At 41.5% G+C, this 22654-nt stretch overlaps 1 protein-coding gene across 2 annotated transcripts in view; it reads left to right on the top strand.

Moving 5' to 3' along the window:
• The first annotated feature begins 2506 nt into the window (after positions 1–2506).
• The window catches only part of coro2a (coronin, actin binding protein, 2A), a 37003-nt gene continuing 16855 nt past the window's right edge, over positions 2507–22654 (top strand). Inside the window, exon 1 of one of the 2 annotated variants that reach the window (XM_037102097.1) lies at positions 2507–2863. In XM_037102097.1, the coding sequence (XP_036957992.1) occupies positions 2849–2863 (15 nt within the window). In that variant the 5' untranslated portion in view covers positions 2507–2848. Of the gene's footprint in view, positions 2864–20613; positions 20999–22654 lie in introns of those variants that run through there. The other variant, XM_037102105.1, reaches the window with a different exon arrangement.

Raw genomic sequence — 22654 nt, forward strand, 5'->3', positions numbered from 1 at the left:
TTTCAGCCGGCAGAGGTAAAGAGTATAAGGGTAAAATGTGGCCCTCTGAGGGAAAAATCCCTCAAAACTAAAGTAAGGAGCCTGCTTTGGAAATGTAAGGAGCAGAAAGTTCACATGTGTGTTAAAATGTAGGGACTCGATTAAAAAGCACAGGTACCTGTAACACCTACAGGACTGGAGTACACTAACAGAAGTTTTTGTGCTTCAGAGTGGCTCCTGCTACATCAATCCTCTCGTGATGGCTGCGTTTCAACACTAGAGGGCAACAAACACCTTTAAATACAGATGTTGGACCAAACATTGCTCAGAAAAGTGACATGTCATACAGAATGCTCTTTAACATAACAGGTTAGGGCAGCATGGAGGACTTAAACAAGGTTGGGTTACATTTCAAAAAAAGAAAATACACCTAAAGACGTATCTAATGCCACTTTTTTTTAGATTTCTGTTACTGTTGATACGCTGTGTTTATCATCCACCAAAGGTTTTTATCTGTCTGAACATTATCAGTTAAAGATCTGATCAGCTCTTTCTCTCTCTCTCTCTCACACACACACACACACACACATGCACGGTCAACGACATATGGAATCTATGCAAAGTCTGACGATAGCGTATGGTGTGGTGACAGTCTGACAACACACACACTGACAGCTTTACAGTTTACAGGCCACATTGCACCTGACACACCTGCCTCAGAGCCCCGAGGCAACACTGATCTGCGGGCCTGTTCTTCTTTCTCTTCTTCTTCTCTGTTTGTGCTGCACTGTTTGTTCCCCTCATGCACCCGTCACACACAGCTCACACACTCTGCACCGCGAGGCCTCACGTCAGGTTTTAAGGGAGATGAACCCTGAACGCACTGACGTCGACTCAAATACTTAAGGTTTTACAAGTAGATTCTCGGTAGCGAACGCACACTTTCTTTAAAAATGTGAACACCTTTCTTGTTTGGTTGAAAACGACACATATGAGCATATTGATGGAAAACTATAATTTTAGTTTTATGATATTAAAATGCGTTTTTAAAGTCACGACACGTGCAGCTCATGGTGTGAATGTGTGTCATTAGGCGCAGGTAGAACAGGTGATCCTTTTTTTTCTTCTCACACACAGATTTCAGTCATTAACTGTGCGTCAGTTGCTTGATTTCAGGATTAGATTGTTGTGTTGTGTTTCTTCAACGGAAGATTATATGGAAGAACCAGCACGACTGCAACTGACCTCCAAAATACAAAGACACACCAGTTTTAACACTCTGAATAAACAAACACAAAAAAACCCTCAATAATTATTTTGTATTTGTTCTGGTTCTATTCTTTTATTCCTTTATTCTTTGAAACAAATTAAACATGTTACATTTTCTACACGAGTCAAAATACATGCAAAGCAAAACACAATGATAAATAAATGTATGAATATTACATGACCAATCTGCCGTATCTATGGGCTCATGTTTCAGAACCTCACTGGCCTTAAAAAAAGATCTGAACCAAAAAAAAAAAAATACAAAGACCAAACGTTTAAAAAAAAAAAAAATGGAGATAGTCAACATTGTCTCTCATGAAGAGAGAGACTCACACTGAGTGCTTGAACGAAGAGTCGATCTGTTGGTTTTGTTGATTTAAAGTGCGGCCTGCGGACCAAAGCTGGCCTGCTGGGAGGATTGTCTTGGCCCACCAGATGTTTCAGCGATGTAAGATAATGATCATGATCTGTATCACTGTTTATCCTGTTTTAATTTGTATTAAGTAAACTGCTCTTTGAATATGTTTTTTATGATCTGGGCACTGTGAGCAGAGTGACACTTGTGCAGGAAGTGAATTATTTAAAAGGGCTCCGTGTGATCACATACGGTCATTCATATGTATTTATTGCTTCTATATCGGCCAAATGTGAGCGGGTTGTAACGTGAGGGGAGAAATGGAAAAAAAAGGAAAACTACCGACCGGCTTCCAGCAGAACACAGAGGACCCACTAGAGCCACTTTAAGAGAAACTGGGAACCTGGAACTACGGCGGCCCGGAGAGACAAAAGGCACTTTGGAAGATAATTCTGTGGTTGTTCACCTGTTCTGAAGTCATCAGCATCAGCTTTTTGTCTCACTGGCCTCTCCCGGGCTTCCGTACAGCACCATTTTACATCAGCAATGTGAACAGGTGATTGCTTCGAGGACATTAAGTTTGAAAAGGAGCAAAATGTGAACAGCACCAAGTAGGACTGCCACTGTGCATATGCCTGGATTGTGCAAAGGATTGTGGGAAAATATGTGCAAGAAAAAAAAACACTATAAAGAGTTTGTGTAAAAAATAAAAAAATAAAAAAATAATAATGTGATTCATGATAATCTCTCATTTCATGTTGGGGAATGAGTTATTAAAGACTGTTGTTTTTTGTTTGTTTTTTTTTTAAATCACCGTCATCAGTACAGTTTGTGGTGGAGCTCAGCCTGCCCCGCCCCTCCCTCCCTCCCTCCACCACCTCCTCCTCCTCCTCCTCCCTCGTCGCATCCTGTCCTCTCCTCTTCCTCCTCCTCCTCCTCCTCCTCACGCTGGCTGTGTTGTGTTTCAGGAGGGGGACGTGTTCAGTCCGTCAGCTCTTCTGTTTTGTTTTGTTTTTGTTTTTTTAAAATTCCACGACACTGTCAAGGTCGAGCCGGGCATCATGACTTTTACATGACCACCATGCAACAACCACCGCTGTTATAACACGACTCGTCTCCGCCCGGCAGCTCCACCAGCAGCTCCTCCACCAGCACCAGCAGCAGCACCAGCAGCAGCAGCGGCTCCGCTCCACTGAGTCTTCCTCAGGGAAAACTGCCACCACCTGCCGACGCGTCTCGCCCCACATGACCGTCACAAAGGTGAGTTCACTTCAGAGGAAAGTCGTGCAGACTGGCTGCTGGTGCCGCTCGCTCGAGTCTGTGCGGCTGCAAGACGTTCGGTTCGAGCCTCTGAGAGTCGGAGAGCTTTATTATAGGCGCTGCACCACCAGCACCAGCTCCACCAGCAGCTCCACCAGCAGCTCCACCAGCAGCTCCACCAGCTGCACGGCGTGGCTGCGGGCTGCAGCTCTGCCATGCGGCCAGCAAAACACAACTCCACTCCAGGCTGCAAGTTTGTGTGTGTGTGTGTGTGTGTGTGTGTGTCTCTTTGTGGAAGTGTGTTAGCTGATGTGTAGCAGCATGTTGGTTAAAATCCATGTGTTTTTAATCCATGTCATACACACCAATGAGCTCCTTTGTAATAATAATAATATCCATCCATCCATTATCTGTACATTATATGAACGCCGCTTAATCCTCTGCAGGGTCGCGGATAATAATAATAATGATGATAATTATGATTATAATGATAATGATGATGATTGATGATGAAGATGATAATAATGATAACAATGATTACGATAAACTTTATTTATATAGCAGCTTTAAAAACAGAGCTTACAAAAGCAGAAGCCGAGTCTGAGGTGAAGTCAGGACAAGAAGGCAGAACAGAAAATGAAGACAAAAAACTGTATGAATAATAAAAAAAAGAAACAGGAATAGAAGCCATAAAACAGCCAAAGAAAAGAAAAAGAAAGAGACAGGCAAAGTAGAGAGGAGTCAAAGGAATAAAATCAATTACGGATGATGAGATGTTTTATATTTACGGTGTTAATGAGGTGAAATATTTGATATTTCCATACCTAAATAAACAAGCTGTTCTTAGAGGTAAATAAGCTCCCCAGAACACTGTTTTGAGCTAGAAAAGTGGCGGGGGTCCGCCACATATAAACAAAGTAAAACAAGTATGAAATCTAAATAAACAATCAGTCTAAGAAGATCTTTCTCTTATTCGAATGTGATCCCCAAAAGTATATAGTGTAATTTTAAAGAAAAAATGAAATAAGATGAAAACTAAGGCTGATGAAGACTATATTGAATTCATAATATACAAGTCATAGTTATGAGATTAAAAGTCGTAATTTATCTCTAATTTGACCTTTTTCTCACAATTTCCAGTTTCTGTGTCATAATCATGTTTTTTTTTTGTCTTGAATGAGTGAAAACGGGCTTCCAAAGTTTACTGTCAGAGGAGTAAAGAGACACTTTTAAGAAGGTGGAGCCAGAGAGTTATCAATTTAACAGTTGTCAATTAAATGGTTAATTGCTGCAGCTGCACAGCTGTTCCTACTGATGCTCATTCAAATCATGTTTCTTAATAAACCTTCAAATCAGACATATGGTGAAAAATGCTCCATAGTTATATCGTACGGTAATATAAGATTATTGTTATTATTTAGTGTAAGATTTCCTTCATATCGAGGGAGGCTAGTAAACAAAAAATGATAGATTAGAATAGAATAGATTGACACAAAATTAAAATATTATTCTAGATATCAAACCACGAAGATATTCCTTATTTTTGATACCTTCGGGTGTAGCTAATGATTATCTTGTTTTATTTTCTATTAGTTTAGATGACTTTCTCAATTGATCTTTGAATATATTGAATATAGAAAATATTAAATATGTCTGTAATAATTTGTGTGTTATCCCTCTAACATAAAAAACTATAATATTTAGTTTGCTGTATATATGTTAAAAAAGCATCACATGACCATGTTCAAGAGGCTGGAACAAGTAAATGTTTGCTAGTTTTTGCCAGCACAAAATGATATATCATAACAGCTCATAATTATCTGTCAATTGACTAATAGATTAATGGACAAGTTATTTCAGCTTTATATCAAACAATTCTTTATTTAGTCACTGAAGCTTCCTCCTACATCTAAATCCAAACCACTGACTGTAAATTTTTTGAGCATAAAAAATGTTTTAATAAAAAAATGATATAAAAGTCTACAGAAAGAAAAGAAATCCCAAACCGAGATGAAGACAGGATCAAAATGAATGTTTGATGGAAGTGAGTGTTGGAGGTTCACACTTCAGCAACAGTAGATCTTCAAACCCTGTGTTGTACCCGTTCATTCACCGTCATCTTCATGTCTGCAAACAACATCATTGGTTATAAATGAAGTCCTTTATTGTAGCCCCGTGGGTGGCTGCGTTGTGTCCGTCCACCAGCTCAGCTGATGGTTTAAACCCATTGTCTTTAGGCACTCTAGTCTGGATGGACGTAAACAAACTTGGGACAAAAGAAAAACAGTTTGAGGGCTCGGTGCTTAATGACCCGAGTCTAATGGCCACCACATGTTGAACAGTGGGAGAAAGACATTTGGGACGCGGTGCCAACCGGGCAAATAATGGCATGTGACACCACTTCAGGGTAGTTCAGGACAGGCAGCTCGTTTGAACTCGTTTAATTCAACACCAACAGTACACATCCTCACTGACTTTTTATTTCTATTGTTCTGACAGAGATGATATATACAGTGTGTTTAATATGGTTGAACTGAATACTGTAGATGAGCTGATGTGCCTGATATCACTGTCATTTTGTGTCTGTAATTGGCTGAGGATGGGGCAGAAAGTTGAGTGTGATATTAGTAAGAGGGCTCAACATTTTGGGAAATTCGTGTATTTGCTTTTAGATTGATAGGTCACTCATGTTTCTGTAACTTCAGTCACATTCAGTATGTCTTGCTCTTTCTCTCAATTTTTTGTTGGTATAAGTCTTCTAGAGTTTGTAGTTTCCTGGAAAATTATTTTAAACATGTTGATCTCATCCTGCACTCGGGGGCGTACACTAGCTTTTTGCACCCAATGATTTTTATGACGCCACCGTGGACATATAAAAAGGATGAGTGTTTCAGCAGGAAAAAGCGTCACAGATTACTGTACAGAAACTTGTCACATCAGTGTGTTTAGCTCACCAGCTTTTCATTCACAAACTTGGCGTTTCAGGCGGCGGGAGGCCTTAACGTGTCAAGTGTAACAACTCGAGTTGTGACTTTTGGAGCGTGGAGCGGTGTAGAGGTGTCGTGCCAGCACTAGATCTGTCTAAGTAGGCCGGTTGCCTACCAAGTTGCAAACTCCAGCCAAAGTGAGCATTAGACTAATGAGTCTGCTACACAACTTCCCTCGGAATCTCCCGGCTTCGCTAACTGTGTCGTCGAACAACACGTCTTCACGGTGTCTTTTTAATGTTCTGAAGGAGGCATCTGTGGTATTTGAGGACACTGAGCTCTCTGCTCTTTATTTCTGCTGTTGTCACTAGTGAAATCTGTCGTGCGCTTTCATGTCGGGCCATTAAACACCACCCAGTATCTCAGGCATGTTATCACACGGACTGTTAAAGCATACCTGAGATTCTGCAGCTTTGTGCAGTTTGGAGCCCGCTTCTTCAGACGCAAATGACTGTTTCTCTGCTCATCTCCGTCACGAGAAGCAACTGATAAGTTATTTTAGGCTCATCTTGTGCTTAATCTCGCTGTCACGCACGTCAGAATGGCAACCAGAGCTGCAGGTTCCAGGTGTCAAAGTCCGACCTGCTGTAATAACTGTGTTGAATTGAAGGCGTGCTTTTGAGCAAACACGCCCTTGAACCGGAGCGCCTTATTGGCATTCAAGGCAGTATGCCACTGTCATGCTGCTATGAGCATTAAAGTGATTGCCAAATATCAGGAGGTATAACCTGTACTCAAGACAAACAGTGTGTCCTGATTAACTCAGAAGCCTGCTGACATGTGATGTAAGATTGCACTCTGCACTGAGAGTGTGGCTTTTTTAATCTCATGGAAAGAATATGAGAAAACACGCCGGCGCTGTTGTAGTACGGGTGGTTGTTCGAAAGGAAATCTGCAACATTTGAGAGTCGATTAATTGTTTAATCAAATAATCGGACAGCTTACCGCTCCTCGCTTCTCCATGTGGTATAACTGTTGGCACTGCTGTCACAATGACAGCTGGATCGCTTTCCATTATCCTCACAGCAGCAGCTACCAACAACACAAGAGAAAGAAAGTGTTCATTAACTCATTTAGTCTCTAATGGAGATGTGACAGCAGATATAAGTGGCGCCAGGCTGCCAGTTTGGCTGGTTTCTTCATTTTTCTGGGAGATTTTGTACCTGGTGGCAATGAAAACTTGCATGATGAAGCCTAGATTTATTCTACAGCCATTACATTGTGTTATCAGCATTAACTAACAGTAGGTTGAAGACAAATCTCATCATTTTCAGTTTTATGTCATTTTATCAACAAAAAATACAACGAACTCATCAGGTCCAGGTTCTCTGATGGAAATATTAGTTGCCTCGTTATCTTCTCTGATAGTGATTATTTATGGGTGTATTTAGTTGTTGTTTTGATTATTGATTGTTTTGTTGAAGATGAGAAGATCAGCTGCTGTTAGCTTGTTAGCTCGTTTAGCAGTGCATCTAGTGGTCCATACTGGGAGAGAGACTGTTGGTGTTTACACCACTGGCACCAGAGCTTCGGACTTGGATGATCCGGGGCTAGCTGTTTAGCATGCTAACTTCAGTCAATATCAACACAATTCATAGATGTAAAAACTGTTAATATTCTGAGATATTTCACTTTTAAGGCCAAGAATGAACTTTGTAACTGTCGATTGGACAAATCAAGACATTTAAAAGAAATCACCTCGAGCTCTGAAGAACTGCGATTGGTGTTTTTCACTCTTTTCTTGCCTTTTGTAAACAAATGATTATTGGAGATAGACATGAAACAGATTATTTATTTGTACTTGTATTAATCGAAGCATATTTAGTTGCAGCCATGTCTGTTCCTGGCGTATTTTCACTGATGCAAATGAGTCAACGGCGTTGGCTGATAAGAAAAAAGCCCAACTGTGCTGCTGTCCATATAGTGAACACGCAGCTCTCCTTCCTCTGGACTGCAGAATGTGTCAGGTCTGTGGCGCTGTGATGGATCATTAGGTGCTGCTCCGCACAGAGGTGACGAAAGAAACCAATTAAAGGGTGGTAAGTCATTACGCCACCGGGTCAGACTGTTTAATTGTTGTTAGGTGTGTCCAGAATACTAAATATAACACAACATGACTTTGGGTTTTGTAGCTTTATGACCATCGTGGAGGTTTGTGACTAACTGTTACTTCAATACCATCAGTTAAACTTTTGAGATTTGTCTATAAAAGAACACAAAGAATGAAAAATGACTGAACACGAGCTTCTGGAGCATTTTTGTGTCGTGCAGTGCTTACTTTTACAACCAAAGACCTGCAAAGCTAATGACATTCCCATCAGCCTCAGTTGTGCTTCGTGTTTTAGTGTTAATTAGCAGATGTTAGCATGCTAACACGCAAAATAAAGATTGGATTCCGTAAAAAAACATACATGAAAATAGAGTGTATGGCTTATATTTAATTTCATATGGGACAAGGATAAGATTTTTAATGTTTCAAATGATATACTTTAGTAAATATACACAAATGAATTTTAACAACCACAGCATCCAGGCTGTTTTTGGAATCGAGGCTGTATTTTGTAAATGTTAGCATTGTCATTGTTAGCATGCTGACATTAGCATTTAGCTCAAAGTACCACTGGAAAACTGAAAAACACAAAAATTAGCATCACAACTTCTCAGAGGAGCTCAAGAAACTACCTTCATTCATCTTCATTGGTCCAAAATAATACATGCACAGTAATATCAAATTAAGAAACGCAGCAGCTGGAACAACAAAATTGATTAATGAACAAAATGAATGTGTGTAGTTGTGTCCCTGAATTGTGTGTTTTCCCTCTTTGTCCTTACGCTGGATTATGTCACTGATTTAGGAACAGTCAGAAACAGCCTGCAGGTGAATGAGATCACCTCACGTGTCCTCTGTTGCCCCACTATCAGAGTCAAAGAGGACTTTGTGATTTGAGGTGGTGGTGGTGGAGAACCTGATGTTACTCCAAACATCACCTGATGTTACTGATGTTACTCCAAAATGATGCCTCATGCGTGACTGTACCTCCAGAGCAAAGCCTGCAGGGGCCTTAAGACTCTGACTCCACCACCACTCCCTCCTATGGTTCACTCAGCACTAAACCCATTGAAGGCCTGCCTCCCTCCCCAGGAGGGCCGAGCTGACTTCATGGTGTTTGTGGCCCCGTTTAAGCCCTCAAACTGTCAATGAACCGTTTGGTTTACATACACTGCCTCTGTCTCTGTAAAAATGCTGTTTAGGTTGAATCTTCTGTTTCACTTTTGTCACGTGCCTTGTTAAGGTTTACACACAAAAGATCACTTGGTTAGGGTTCGGGGACCATCAAGGTTTGGCGTAAAATACCCGCTTTGGTTGTCATGGTCATGGATGGAGATGGTCTCCGACTTCCAGTGAAAAAGTAGCAGGTTTTTGTCGCTACAAAAAAACGCTGGATTGGTTTTGACGTCCCATACATGGATGGAAATGTCCTCAGAAATATCCAGTGGTGCTGGATGGTGCTGGAAATATCTTGCTGATGATCCATCCTGACGATCGGGCTGTTGGTTGACTTTTGACTGAGCAAGAGAAATGACACACTACGTGGCAGTTCAAAAATATCAAAAAATCTATAAAAAATGAGAAAAATAGCCCATCCACACGTTTAAGAAGCTTTGAAAAGGAGACTCAAATGATTAAGCAATTATGAAAATAGTTGCCAATTCATTTCCTGTTCCTCGCTTCTTTTTTGCGACGAGATGCAACTTCTGCTGCGGCGTGCGAGCGGGGACTGACGTGATAATTGCGCCTCGTTACAACATCCTCCGTCAAGTGGGCAGATGTTTTAAACCCGAAGTGGATTCATCATCCGACACTTTGTTGCAATTAGACATAATCTTTAAAACTACACTGAGGTGTTTAGTGATGGATCTTTTTAGATGTTTGTGAGTCACTCATCGCCGGATGCTCTCGAGGCAGCGACCGAGCCCCTTTTTCAAACAAGTCTGCCGTATTCAAGTGCACCGGCTTTAGGCACCAATCTGCTGGTGGATGTAAAAGATGATTGCTGCACTCACCCTGACAATGGTTTGGAAATCCTAAAATGCTCTTATGTAACCGAAGAGTCTGCACGTGACCGCGCAAAAAACCCCTCACACTGTTGTTGTCGCACACACAGGCCGCCTGAAGACGACCACCAGCCGCCCCCCCAGCAAACCAGCCCCTGCTGCTCCTGTCACACCGCAGGGCAGGGTTCATTTACACAACCGGCCCTAATGACTTTTTTAAACAAAAGCTTTGAAAGGACCTGTTTGTGTTTCCATTCCTCCCTTCACTGTTACATCACTGTCACTCAGATCAGCCGTGGCAGGTTTTCCTGCACGTTCCTGACATGACAGCTGTCCGACTGTTTGAGGATTATCTGGTGCGGCACCCACGTGGGGCAAACAGGGAGGGGATTACTTAACCAAATACACAGAGAGACGGAGAGAGAGAGAGACAGAGAGAGAGAGAGTCTTTGGATTTGTCCGGTGTCGACCTCATGGTGTTCTTGTGAAGGTTTATCAGGCCATAGTAAGGTGACACTATGAAGGCCACAGGAAAGAGGAAACTTCATTGGGACACTGAGCCAAACACACTGTCTATAATCCGCCAGTGCTGCTCGGCTCTTAATGAGCTGCAGCACCACCGTCTGCCTCGAGGAGTCCTCCTGTTTGTTTTTGATTCTCGAGTAGGGTTAACAGAAGAAGTGATAGAAGTGTGCCACTGTTATTTTAAAGCATTTCTTAATTCAACTAGAGAACTACTGTACATCGTGATATACCATTGCTGTGATATCAAATTATGGAAGCCATTGAAGAAGCTCTATGAGAAATGGCCCACCCCCAGTCCTACATTATCTCAACATGTCAGTCACATACCTACTTTTTCTAGCAGGTGAAAAAAAGTTTAATCCTACATTTTCTAAAAAATAAAATCTCTCTGTTGTTCTGGAATATCTTCTTTTTTAAACTTTGTACTATTATGAAGATATTGTCCTTGGAGACTCATCTGTGTTAATCTGGATAAAAAGAAGTCAGTTTAATGACTTTTGATTGACTTTCCCATGTTATTTCCCATGTAAATTTTGGTTAATATTGTACAGATTAAGTAAATTCAAATATAATTTCCTGCTACCAAGTGATGTACGATGGATAGCGGCTAAATGTCTAAAATTATAGACCTGATAATATGAAGTCAAATTGCTTTCAGAAACTTAGAATCTAACACTCTGATACAGTAGATGGCGGCTCTAAAATTGATTTAAAATTCTGTACGTAAACAGAGAGAAGAAGAAGAAGAGATTATTGGTTCATTTAACAGTATTGGCCATCAGAAGCAGGTGGTTATCGGTAATCAGTATCCATATCATGCAACCCCTCTGCTACCATCTATGGTTAGGTCAGTCCCAGCTTGGAAAACGGGTTAAAAGTGTAACAGCGGATTAAATATTTAGATTTTTATCCAGATGGTTATAAGAGTCTGGAAACGCCTTCTTAACAGCAGGGAATGTTACTTGAAACCAGGGATTTATTTTTGAGAGTATCACCCAAAAAAAACCCTACAATGTGGTCACTTTTCCTTTGTATGTAATTATTGAGACAATTGTTAAAACTGACTTAACACATAACATGGCGGTGTTTACAAGTGTGCACATACAGGCGATGGAATAAACAGTCTTGTTTAGTCTTGTCCTCTGCTGATCCCTGAAGCCAATCCTCCCTGACAACAGTTCATATGTACAGACTTGCAGCTGAAGCTTAACCACAGAAATGCATGGAATTAATTAATGAATAAAGTGAACATCTTTATCATGAAAATCTATGATTGGGAAGGTGATTTATGACCTCTTTTCAAAGGTCACATGTTTTTACGAACACTAGAGGAGATGTGATTTTCAACAAGTGTTATCAGCCTAAATATGCTAAACTTTCCATAATTTCTTTGAGCTTTTATCTCATCAATGTTCAGATTGATTTTTTCAATCCTCTGGTGAGCTACACCTGCAGCTACAGGATGTATTTATTTAGTGGCACTGTTTCGACGTGTGCTCCTGTTGTTTCTGGAATCAGGGGGTCTTAATCTGAGGCAGATGGGTCAGCAGAGTCCGATTCATTATTCATGAAGACATATAGATGGCCTCTTACACTTGTTTGTTTGTTTGTGTGTGTGTGTGTGTGTGTGCGCGCGTGTGTGTGTTCACCATATTGATTCCGGAGCGCTAAAGTAGCACTAATGGTTGTACGTCATGAAAAATGCTGTCGGAGCAAATGAACACTCGCTGCCTGACAAGGCAAGTGGCAGTGTATACATTTTGTTTATCAGACCGAACAAGAGCAGCCTCTCAAAAGCTTTTTTGCAAATGGATGTACAGTGTGATACAGTCTATAATGTAGGTTAAATGCTCTAACCTACAGAAGCCTATATGTAGGAGATCGTTAAAGTGGGTGCAGGGTCAAGTACCTCATCTCGTACTGTTAAACAGGAACTGGGAGTTCAGCCTGAAATATCACGGCAACTGTTGGATGGATTTTGAGGGTATTTTGTGCAGATATCATGGTGAACCGTTAAGCTTCGGGTGCTCCCTAGCATTTTTACATTTGTGCTTTTTAGTGAGGTTGTTCCATAGCTGTCTGATCCCCTCTATTTCTAGTTACTCTTTAAATCTACCATCAGGTCCAAATTTTTCATAATTTGTTATTTAATTTTAGTTTATGACCGAATACCTCTGACAACATTTACGTTAGCTTGACCTTGTACCTCTTATACATTAGCAAGCTAACACGCTAAATCAAGATGGTGAACACTGTAAACATAAAACCAGTTACACATCAGCTTGGTGTCTTTGTGAGCATGTTAGCATGCAGACATTAGCATTTAGTAGGAGCCTGACCGCGCTGCTAGCATTGCTAACATCTGAATTTCCAACATGTTGAATAAAAAGTTTTAAGTTCGTGTTGCTAGTTTGTCAGTTTCCCAGCCTGTGTTGTGATGGTATTCTCATTGACAAAAGACTTGGGCGTCAGCATGCCAGCGAGCTCCACGTTATGTGTGTGTGTGTGTGTGTGTGTCGAGTATCACAACCCGCTAATGCAGTTAGCAAATGGGGTTGATCTTGTTAGTGGTGGCCTCCATCAGCCTCGTCGCAGGGCGGGCACTGCTGCAGCACGCCGTCTGTGTGTTGTTTACTTGAGAGAAGCTGGGCCTATATAAAGGCAGGCTAATCCCGTGAGTCATAGAAAGTGAAACTCACCTTGACGACGGTCACTATGGTTAGGATGGATGAATGACCTTCGCTGGTGAGGCTCACTGACACTGTATTAATCTAGGTGATAAAGAAGCCTGTGACCCGTTTGGTCGTCTGCTCCGAAGAACAAGCTCACTGCCTCTCCTGAATAATTGATCATCCTTCAACCAGTTTGTTATTTAACATTCATTACATATAAGCACGAATCCTGTAATAAATTGCATCTCTTTACCATATAAACTCCCAGGGCGGTGCCTCTTGAGCTAAATTTAGAACATCAAACCCCGTCTTTTGGCTCTAGTGCTGTAAGTGTTGCACATATTCTTCCCTCTCTCCTTCCTCTCTTTGATGCTGAGTATTTTCTAATTGTGTCGGGAGCTCGTGCGGCAGAGACCGTCTGCAGAGCCGCCTCGCTTTAGTTGTAATTAATACGAGATAACAGAAACCCCTCTGGAGGCTCTGACCTGAGTCACACTCTGTGCTACGATGTGACATGATCCACAATTATAATTACCTTCTTTATGAGTGGGGGAACTTTTCTTTTTCAGTTGCGAGAGTCTTCGCTTACATTGGAGACATTTCGGCACTTAGCAGTACTTTATACCCTTCCTTCGTGTGGTTATAGATGTCCTAAAATCACTTCTTATTGGATGATTTCTGCCTGGTAATGTGAGGAGACATGGAAACGTTTCATCTGCCCCAATTACACAGAAAAGAGGGAGAAAGACATGAGCGTATAGGACCCATTCAGCCGCAAACGTATTGTATGTGTGGATATATATTTGTTGCCTCACCAGTAAAACTGATATTCAAGTGCTTCCCCTTTGTTGATTTGTAGCCTACAGCTGAAGTAACCACGTAGCAGAGCATTATGATATCTGAAGTCTGAGCCTGGAGGGTGGTGCATTAAATACAACTGGAAACACATTCATGAAAACAGTAGGAATGGATTAAAGTGTTGTCTGCTTTAACATATCTTACAAGCTTTTTAAGCTAATTTATATGTTTACTGTTTTTTTTTTATTATTAATCTAAATCTGCAAAATAACTAGTAACTTAAAGGGATAGTTTGGGTCTTTTGATGTGGGGTTGTTTGAGGTATGTGTCTCTAGTCAGTGTATTACCTGCAGTAGATGACCGTCAGCTGTGTGGCCCACCTAACAAAAGTATGTATTTCTTTAAGTCTACGCTACATTTTGAACCTTTTTGGTGCTTCCAGCCAGCCTTTTCCTTTGGCACTACATTCCCTCGACGTATTCCTACTCACATGCACAGCTGTGCCTGCGCCGCACTGTATAACGCAGCTGTCCTGCCTCTCTCGCTCCCTCTCTCTTTTGATGTGATCATTGTGTGTTGTGTGTAATACAACCTCCGTCCAGCATGTCTCGAGGCTGGGACCCTCTTACCGTCAGCCAATAAAGGAATTGATTTGGTTTCCAGCTCGTCAAATCCGGCCGACGTTTCGCAGTAGTGCTCCTGGACGCCAGCCGCTCGTTTGTAGTTCTGCACGATTACATTCTCTGCGTTGCTAATCACACCATTGTATGTGTGAAAACAGAGAGAAAGGTGCACTTGATTCATTATATAACAGATTTGAACCTGATGTGATTCTTGATCTTTTAAAATGAGTAAATGTATTTCTTTGAAGTGAGTTCAGGGATTACTGGCTGCGCAGGCTGCCTCTCACTGCCAGCGATGATGTAAGCAGGTGAGTGAGGTCGTGATATCATGAATTGGAACGGGTTCAAACGGCTCTGTTAATGCTGATATTGGACTGAATGAGACATGCAGGAATGAGGTGCACTGCACAGGCATGCTAACATGAGTCAACGTATAAGCATACAGGTGAGATCAGGATGTACTTAAGTCCATATTTTGAAATGTGACCCTTTTTATTTGGAACCGCAGACATCAGCAACATAGTTTTGAGATGACGGTCGATCGTCTTATCGAATAGTTTGTCCCTCACATCACTGCCCGTCTCCTGATCGCAATCACCTTTCTGTGTTTGACCAGCTCGAATGGATCGTCATATCTGACCTCGCACTGTTTCCTGTGACTGAACGAGGCACGTTTGCATTCCAACGGGTTAAAAACAACACCTGGAAAGAAACTTTATTAAAAAAAAAAAAACAGCTTCTCAGGTTTAGACTGGCAGAGATTCACCTCAGTACATTAAATCACACCTCGACCTGTTGAGGCACATGAGCAGATTATAACTGACTGGACTTGATTGTTCATGTCGTATCCTCGTCTTGTGTTACTGTTGTTCTAACAGTAAGTTTTAGTAGTTTCAGTTTACACTTACTGTCAGTCTCGCAGTACATGATGCCAGTGTTTTTTTTTCTGTCACACTCACATTTTCGCCCCCTTTATTCGTCTCCTTCCCCATACATTGACAGTTTTTATCAGCGAGTCCAGTAATTGGAAACCACTAAGTTGAATTTGAAAGCTTGTGAATGCTTTCTTTAATGTATGGTTCTCATTTGATTCTGTTGGACTCACTTCAAGGTACGAAGCTCTCCAGCCACACTGACAATGAATGAACCCAAGATGTTTGCCTGCTTAGCATCACCTGTTTTACTTTTCCTCCCTGAACAAAGAGCTCTCCGTCTGTCTGACTGAGTCATTGCTGTCCTGAATCCGTATAGTTTGGCCGGCAGTAGAGCGCTGTTGATTGCTTAGTATCACATTCAGTCAACTTTAATCTCACCCCAGATTTATCTTTTATCATTTATCCTGAGATGCTTTTCAAGGCCGACTCCCCGAGGAGGACGCCCCACAGTTTGGGCCTTAGCAGTGTATTGTAATAAATCCTTTGCTTTGGTAATGTGTTGCTAGATAAATACTACTTCACTATATCTCAGATGCAACTATTCTATTTTTACTCCACTACATTTGTCTGCGAGCTGAAGTTACTAACTACTTTTCAAACTAAATGTTTTCATACCCTGCCTGAACCTTGTACCATGTACCTACAAACTTGTAGAATTAGATTATTTTATGATAAATTGATGGATTATGAGAAAAAAAGGCTGTTTTTTTCTGAGGGTTAGGGTTAGGGTTAGTGTGGTTCTCGCAACATCATAGTAGTAAATATCTGGAGATGGCGGTCACCGCCGCGGATTGCTGCTGCAGTCAGGGTGATAAACAGGACTGACGGACTGTAAAATTTTACAGACTTTTACTTCTTATTGACTATTTTCACAGTTTGGTATCAATACTTGTACTTAAGTAAAGGATCTGAACGCTTCTTCCACCACTGAGCTCTTGATAGTACATGTTTATTATTATTATTATTTGTCAGAGAAGTTTCATCTCCAACTCCAATCACTATTTAATGTTTAATTATATTTAATATCCTCAAAAACTGTTAGTTGTTAGTTGATAATTAGTGAGGAAAACGTATTTTACCCCGTACATCTACATTTATGACATTTGGTCATAAAATTAATGTTGTTTCCATTGAAATGAACCCCTGAAATCAGCACTATACTTAAGTTGTTGTTAATTCATATAAATTATGCTTGCAGTATGAATGGGAATTGTTTTCACTGACTTCTGCGTGACAGCTTTTTAAATCAGTATCCTTTCTGTGTTGGTGCAGGTGTGGCTCCTCATTTGCACAGTAAAGCAACAGAATCAGAGCGCCAAACAACATGCAAATTAATAACAAATTGGAAAAAAAAGCTTGACCTTGCCTTTTCTCCATATCGCTCAGCACTTAACATATTGGTGCCTCACCAAGTGATGCAAAAGGGTTTTATTTCCACGGTAGGAGGGTGTTGCCCTTTTTGTTTGCTCTCTGACCAACTTGTGTAAATTAATCCGCCATTAATGGAGTTTTCTGTGTACACTGGACTTCACCAGCTCCAGACGACATATTCAGTCATCAGCTGCACCTGTTCAGTTAAGTGTGCACTTGAATGCGACTGCACTATTTGCTCAGTTGCTGGAACACTTGACCACTGAAAGCTCGGAGTGAAAATGCTAAGTTCAAGTCCCCCCCCCTACCCAAAAAAAAGCCTGAACCTTCCTGCAGCAGCGTAGGCCCCCGTAACTGAAACACATGATTGTACTTGGCACTGAAACCAGGTGTTTTACAGTCAAAAAGCAGTCAGACAGCTAATCGGGAATGACAAAGTGAGGATGGGAAGACCATTGTGTCTCCGCGGTGTCAAAGGCTCTGGACTGTTTTCTCACAGCAGCCCGCTATTAGTCTGCGACCGTGTGATCTGTGATTAGAGAGCGAGCCTTGTGTTTTGGAGCTCTTCGGAAAGAGTCGCAGGCCTTTTAGGACTCATGCCCTGTCCTTATTGATAATTACTACAACTCACACGCACACACACACACTTAAAGTGCTGAGGTTTAATCCAGAGCCAAGAGCTGAACGAGAAGGAAATAAAGAGCAGCCAATAAAGCTGTTCATAAATCAAAGCTGTCTGTCTGCTGTGATAGGAGGAGTAGATACTCGGTGACACCGTCCAATCGCTCCACTGTCTGTCTGCTGGATATCTGTGACACACCTTTGGCACAGTATTGAGCGGTAGATTGGAAAATGGCTCATCAGATTATAGCCAACACAGGCATTTCCGTGTAATTTCCGTATCTTTGATCATTATGTCCTACTCATCCTTTTAATTTGATCTGTACGGTCACTGTCTAATGTTAGGGTTAGGAGTGTATTAAAGGTTTTCCCCCTTTGATGAGTCCAAATGTTTCCCACATCTTTTTTTTTGTTTGTGTGTCCTGTGTGTCTTATCTCAGAGACAGTGTGTGACCATTGGACTTTGTTGTGTATTTGGGGGGGAGATGTGTTTCGAGCTGGCTTTATCAGCGGTGTGTGTACGTGTGGGTGTGTGGTAGGTGCATTTCTTTCAACTGCAGTGTTGATGTACAACCGCATGGATACACGTTCTGTATTGTGGGTGCACACACAAAACATCATCTGGCAAAATATGAGTCACTGCACCAACAGTAGATACTGTAGTTTTAAATTGGCACTAGAATTGGCAGCGTACACATGAATTTATCAGGAATAACAATTCAGTAACACTTTAAAAGAGGCCATGCTGCATATTTACAGTGTTTTTTGTGTTTAGACTGGCAAAAGACATGTTTTTTTTGCTTTAATATGTCACTCTGAAGTAAAAATTGATTGCATAGTTTAATGGCTGGAGGAAAGCCATCAAATTTCTTTCCAGTAGATCAGTTAGTGACAAAACCTGCCTACTTATTAAAACAGGGTGTTTCATAGCGCTGAGTTCAGGATTTCAGTTTGGCATTGGTACAGTTGTCTTTGGACAGTCGTCAGGTCGGTAGCGGTAGCCATGCTCTTAACGCTGTGTTTGCGAAAACAGCATCAACAGTAATAACACTTGGAAACTTCCGAGGGTGGGAATTCAAAAAGTTGTCTTTCTCCTCAGTAAATACTGTTTTTTTCTGATCAAATTCAAATCATCATCTGTCCTGTTGATGCAGACTTGATTCTTTATAAACTTGTACTAATTTAGGAATCGGTTTTATCCCAACTTTTTAAAATTTTTAGCTGTATGTACAGTTGTAAGTACGGTACTAATTCTAATGGCGTGTCTTTACATTGCAGAATAGTTACCTTGGACAAATGGATTCATTAGAGGTGGTCAGGTGAGAGTTCTTCCCATTGAATGAGTGCTCTGTCTACACAAAACAATCAAGGCAATGGCAAAAATCCAACAGTCAAACAAACATGAATCTTACGAGACTGCAGAAAAAAAGATGAGGATGCAGTCGAGAAAACTTGTTAAACCAACATTTAAGAAAATCTGAAACAAAGACAATGCGCTTAAAGTCAGATTTAAACTTTTGAAGCTGTGCCTCAATTAGATATAACTGTTGCAGGTAGCTGTTGCACCAGTAGTCCTGATGATCTGAACAACTGGCGTGCAGCATGCGTGTTTGTGCAATAACAACAATTGATCAGCCCCTCGGCTACACCCTTGTGTGGCCGTGTGAAAGCCAGTTGCCAGTGGCCAGCCCCCCTCCCCGTCCTCTTATCGATCTGTTAGCTCTCCTAGCCTCTTATGCTAACGTTGCATTACATAACGCCTCAGCTTGACTTGGGCTGATGGCCGCTGTGGTCCAGCTGAAGCCTTGTGAACAGCTGAATGGATTTTAGGCTCTCTGCCAAACAATCCAGCAGCCGATCTAATTTAATGTTGCATCTCTTTGCTCTGACTTGAACGTTCTTCGCCTGTGTCGGATCAAACTTCACAGAGGACGGGTGGTTTGATAGGGATAGCCTGGGATTATAGTATTAAGTGGAAATATGTGTTTTTGTTTCTGAAAATGTGTCCAACTTTGAGCCTGTTGTGTGAGAGATGGTTTGTTACTAGGGGTGTAAATCACCAGTTTCATCACGATACTATTCATCGCTTCTTTGGAGAACGGTGCGATATTTATCGATTTACTACAAAGTCTGCCACGATATGATTTCGATTCAATTCAGGGGCCAGTGATAGATTGGAGAACTTATCATCTGCCTATTTAACAGAGTTGGCTACAGAACATGATTGGATAAACCATCTGTCTATCACCATCCATCGTCTAAACGTCAAAACCACTTTTCCACTGAGAAAGCTCTTCACAGTTCTTTGCATTTCTTTTGACGATCTAAACTCTCCAGTTCTCACGCCGATCATAGCATCTAAAATCGCTGCCAGTAGTTTCTCGTAGGATGCTGACTGGTTCAACTCCTGCGTGATAGATCCTCAACATCACGTGATCATGTGATCTCATGAATCCAGCTGCGCTGAGATGACAGGAAGGAGGGAAAAGGGGATGACATGCAGCAAAGAACCTTAACTCTGATGTAGTTAAGGTCTTTAAAGGGAGACTACATCTATGTAATAAATGTTCATAAAGTTTAGATGTTTGTGAAAACTGGTGTAAAATTCAGAAAGCCTCCGTTGACAACTTGGAATGTGAAGTTGACTTATAACTGCACAGCACTGTCACTGATGGTGTGTATTTATATCTATTACTATTTTGATTTAATGTATTGTTTTATTATTGTCTTTTCAAGCTCTCTAAATGCATTCATTTGCCTTTGAGAAAGAACTTTGAAACGTCTCTGTTCGTCTCCCTCTTCCCCTACTTTTCGCCAGACCTTCTAGGAATGGACATTTCTAGATAAGGAGAAAAGGTTATACGGAAGAGATGATGTATTTTACTTTTTATGAGCCACAATTCTATCAGAAAAAGAGACGTCTCACAAGTGGGTCATTTATTATTGAGCAATGAGTGTGAAGAGGAGCGTCTCCTCCTTCTCCTCAAAGATCGAGCGAGGAATCCTGATTGAGCAAACTCGCTGTGGAGGAGTGACGAGAGGGAGCGGCGCTCACAGATTACCTGCTGCACTCTCTCTCTCTCTCTCTCTCTCTCTCTCTCTCCCTCCTTGTAGTCACCTCCCTCTCAGGGAGTGTACACACACACACACACACACATATACACACACTCACTCCTGCGCTCTCCTGCCTGTTCACACACGCACTCGGCTTCATGCTGCACACACACGCCCACCGTCTCCTCTGACTGTCTGTGTGGACGTCAAAGAAGAGAAAGAAGCTCGGACGGGACAGTAAGACTCAGGACGGGGCTGCCGGTGTGTGTGTGTGTGTGTGTTTGGTGTGTGTGTGTGTGTTTCCATGTGTGTGTATGGGAGCAGTATTGACCCATGTGCTTGAGATAAAGCCAGACAAGTGATTTTTTTTAAAGGGAGAGTATTTCAAAAAAAAAACTTTTTTGGCCTGCTGCTCAGACGCAGAGTTGAACTTTTTCTCACTTAAGGACCCGTTGCTCCTTCTCCTCGTGCCGGTGACGACTCATTTGACAGGGTGAGTGCTGCAGAACTCCCAGTTTTGTCTCCTCGCACACACACACCTCTTGCTCAATTGCATGCTCTCTCTTTCCCTTCCGTGTCGTCTCTCTCTTCATATCTTTCATGTCCCACTCGCTCAGATCTGCCTCTGCAGTTTCACACACCGTTATTGATCTTTTACTCTTTAGACCTCTGTCCACAAATCTTTATCTCTTTCACTCTGTGTGTCTGTGTGTGTGAGTGTGTGCGTGTGTGTGTGTGTGTGTGTGTGTGAGCTCACTTTTTCCCCCTGGGGATTCAAAGTCTGTGTGCATGTGCAGGAGACAGGCTTCAACAAGATGAAACAAAAATCCTCCATCCCTTCGCCTCACCTCGCGTCTGTGCGTATTTGAGAAACTATTTTTAAAAAACTTTCCCCCCGCGCGGCTCAGATTTATCTGACAGCCGACTCCTTTTTGGTTAATTATCCCGCTGCTCAAACTTGGACGAGTAGCCGCTCATTCGCTGCCACGAAAGCGTGGAAGTATTTTCTGAAAAGAAAAAAAAAAGAATGTCAATATATTCGCTGAAATATGTGCCTTGCGGTTTGAATTGCAGTCAGTTTGAGGTCTTTTCATTAAGCCTGCTATCCTGTTTCTCACGTCAAAGTTTACAAGCCGATGAGTGTGCAGTGCTCCTTCATCCAGCTGTGGAAGTGAAGGTTAGAGCTCAAATCTCAAGACTCATTCAGCTCGGACCAAACTGCATCTGTAGCGTCTACTGTGTAGCTTTGTATTAAGTACCGTGTAATACGTGCTAGTCAATGGATTATACAGCTGTTTTAGTTCATTATAAGATGCTTATTATCATTATTGAAGTGTAAATGATACCAACATAAACACATTTATAAAGATTAGAGATTATTAGGACTTTAAAGCGACATTATGTAACTTTTTTACCTTGCCAATACCAGCTTCAAAGTCATGTTCATGCTACAGTGTCTTGTTACAGGGTGAATGGTGTCTCTGTGGCATCACAGCGTCACACACGTTTACTACACGTACAAGTTTTAAAAACACAACACTGTTGTGATGTCATGATTTTTTAAAAATAGATAGCGCCTGTATTTTATCTGATAAATTGTTGAAGACCTGAGATTTGTATTTACGACTAAATTATCATTGGACGTGACCGATTAGTAACCGATTTCTATTCCTCTGAACAGATACTTTTATTTTGAAAAACTTGGAAACAAAAAAGTTCTAATTTCACACTGACACATCGGGCATGTTTAATAAGATAAGAATCAGTAATGTTTGAGAAGAAGCGCTGGTCTGAAGTGTGCAGTGTGAGTGCGCTGATATCTGTTTACAGTAAGGCTGTCTGTGTTGTATCCTGTTGTCCTGCTTGTTGTCCGGTTCATGGATGTTCTTTAATGGCTTTAATGGACACAGGGATTGTGTTGTCTTATCAGTGGGGAGATAATAGAAACTCTAATGGTACACCAGTGATAAAATGTGAGATGTAGCTGTATAGGTTTCTGATCCATCTTCGCACCAGCGGTGATCCAAGCAACGCCAGTTCCAGCTGATCACAACTTTGGTCTCACTTTCACAGTTTTGCGGCACCCTCCTCAGGATGATGGCTGAGATCTGGGACCAGCAATGTTGACTTAAAAAGTCAGACTGTGCAA

The sequence above is a fragment of the Acanthopagrus latus genome, chromosome 1 (assembly GCF_904848185.1).
Source record: "Acanthopagrus latus isolate v.2019 chromosome 1, fAcaLat1.1, whole genome shotgun sequence".
NCBI classification, from domain to species: domain Eukaryota; kingdom Metazoa; phylum Chordata; class Actinopteri; order Spariformes; family Sparidae; genus Acanthopagrus; species Acanthopagrus latus.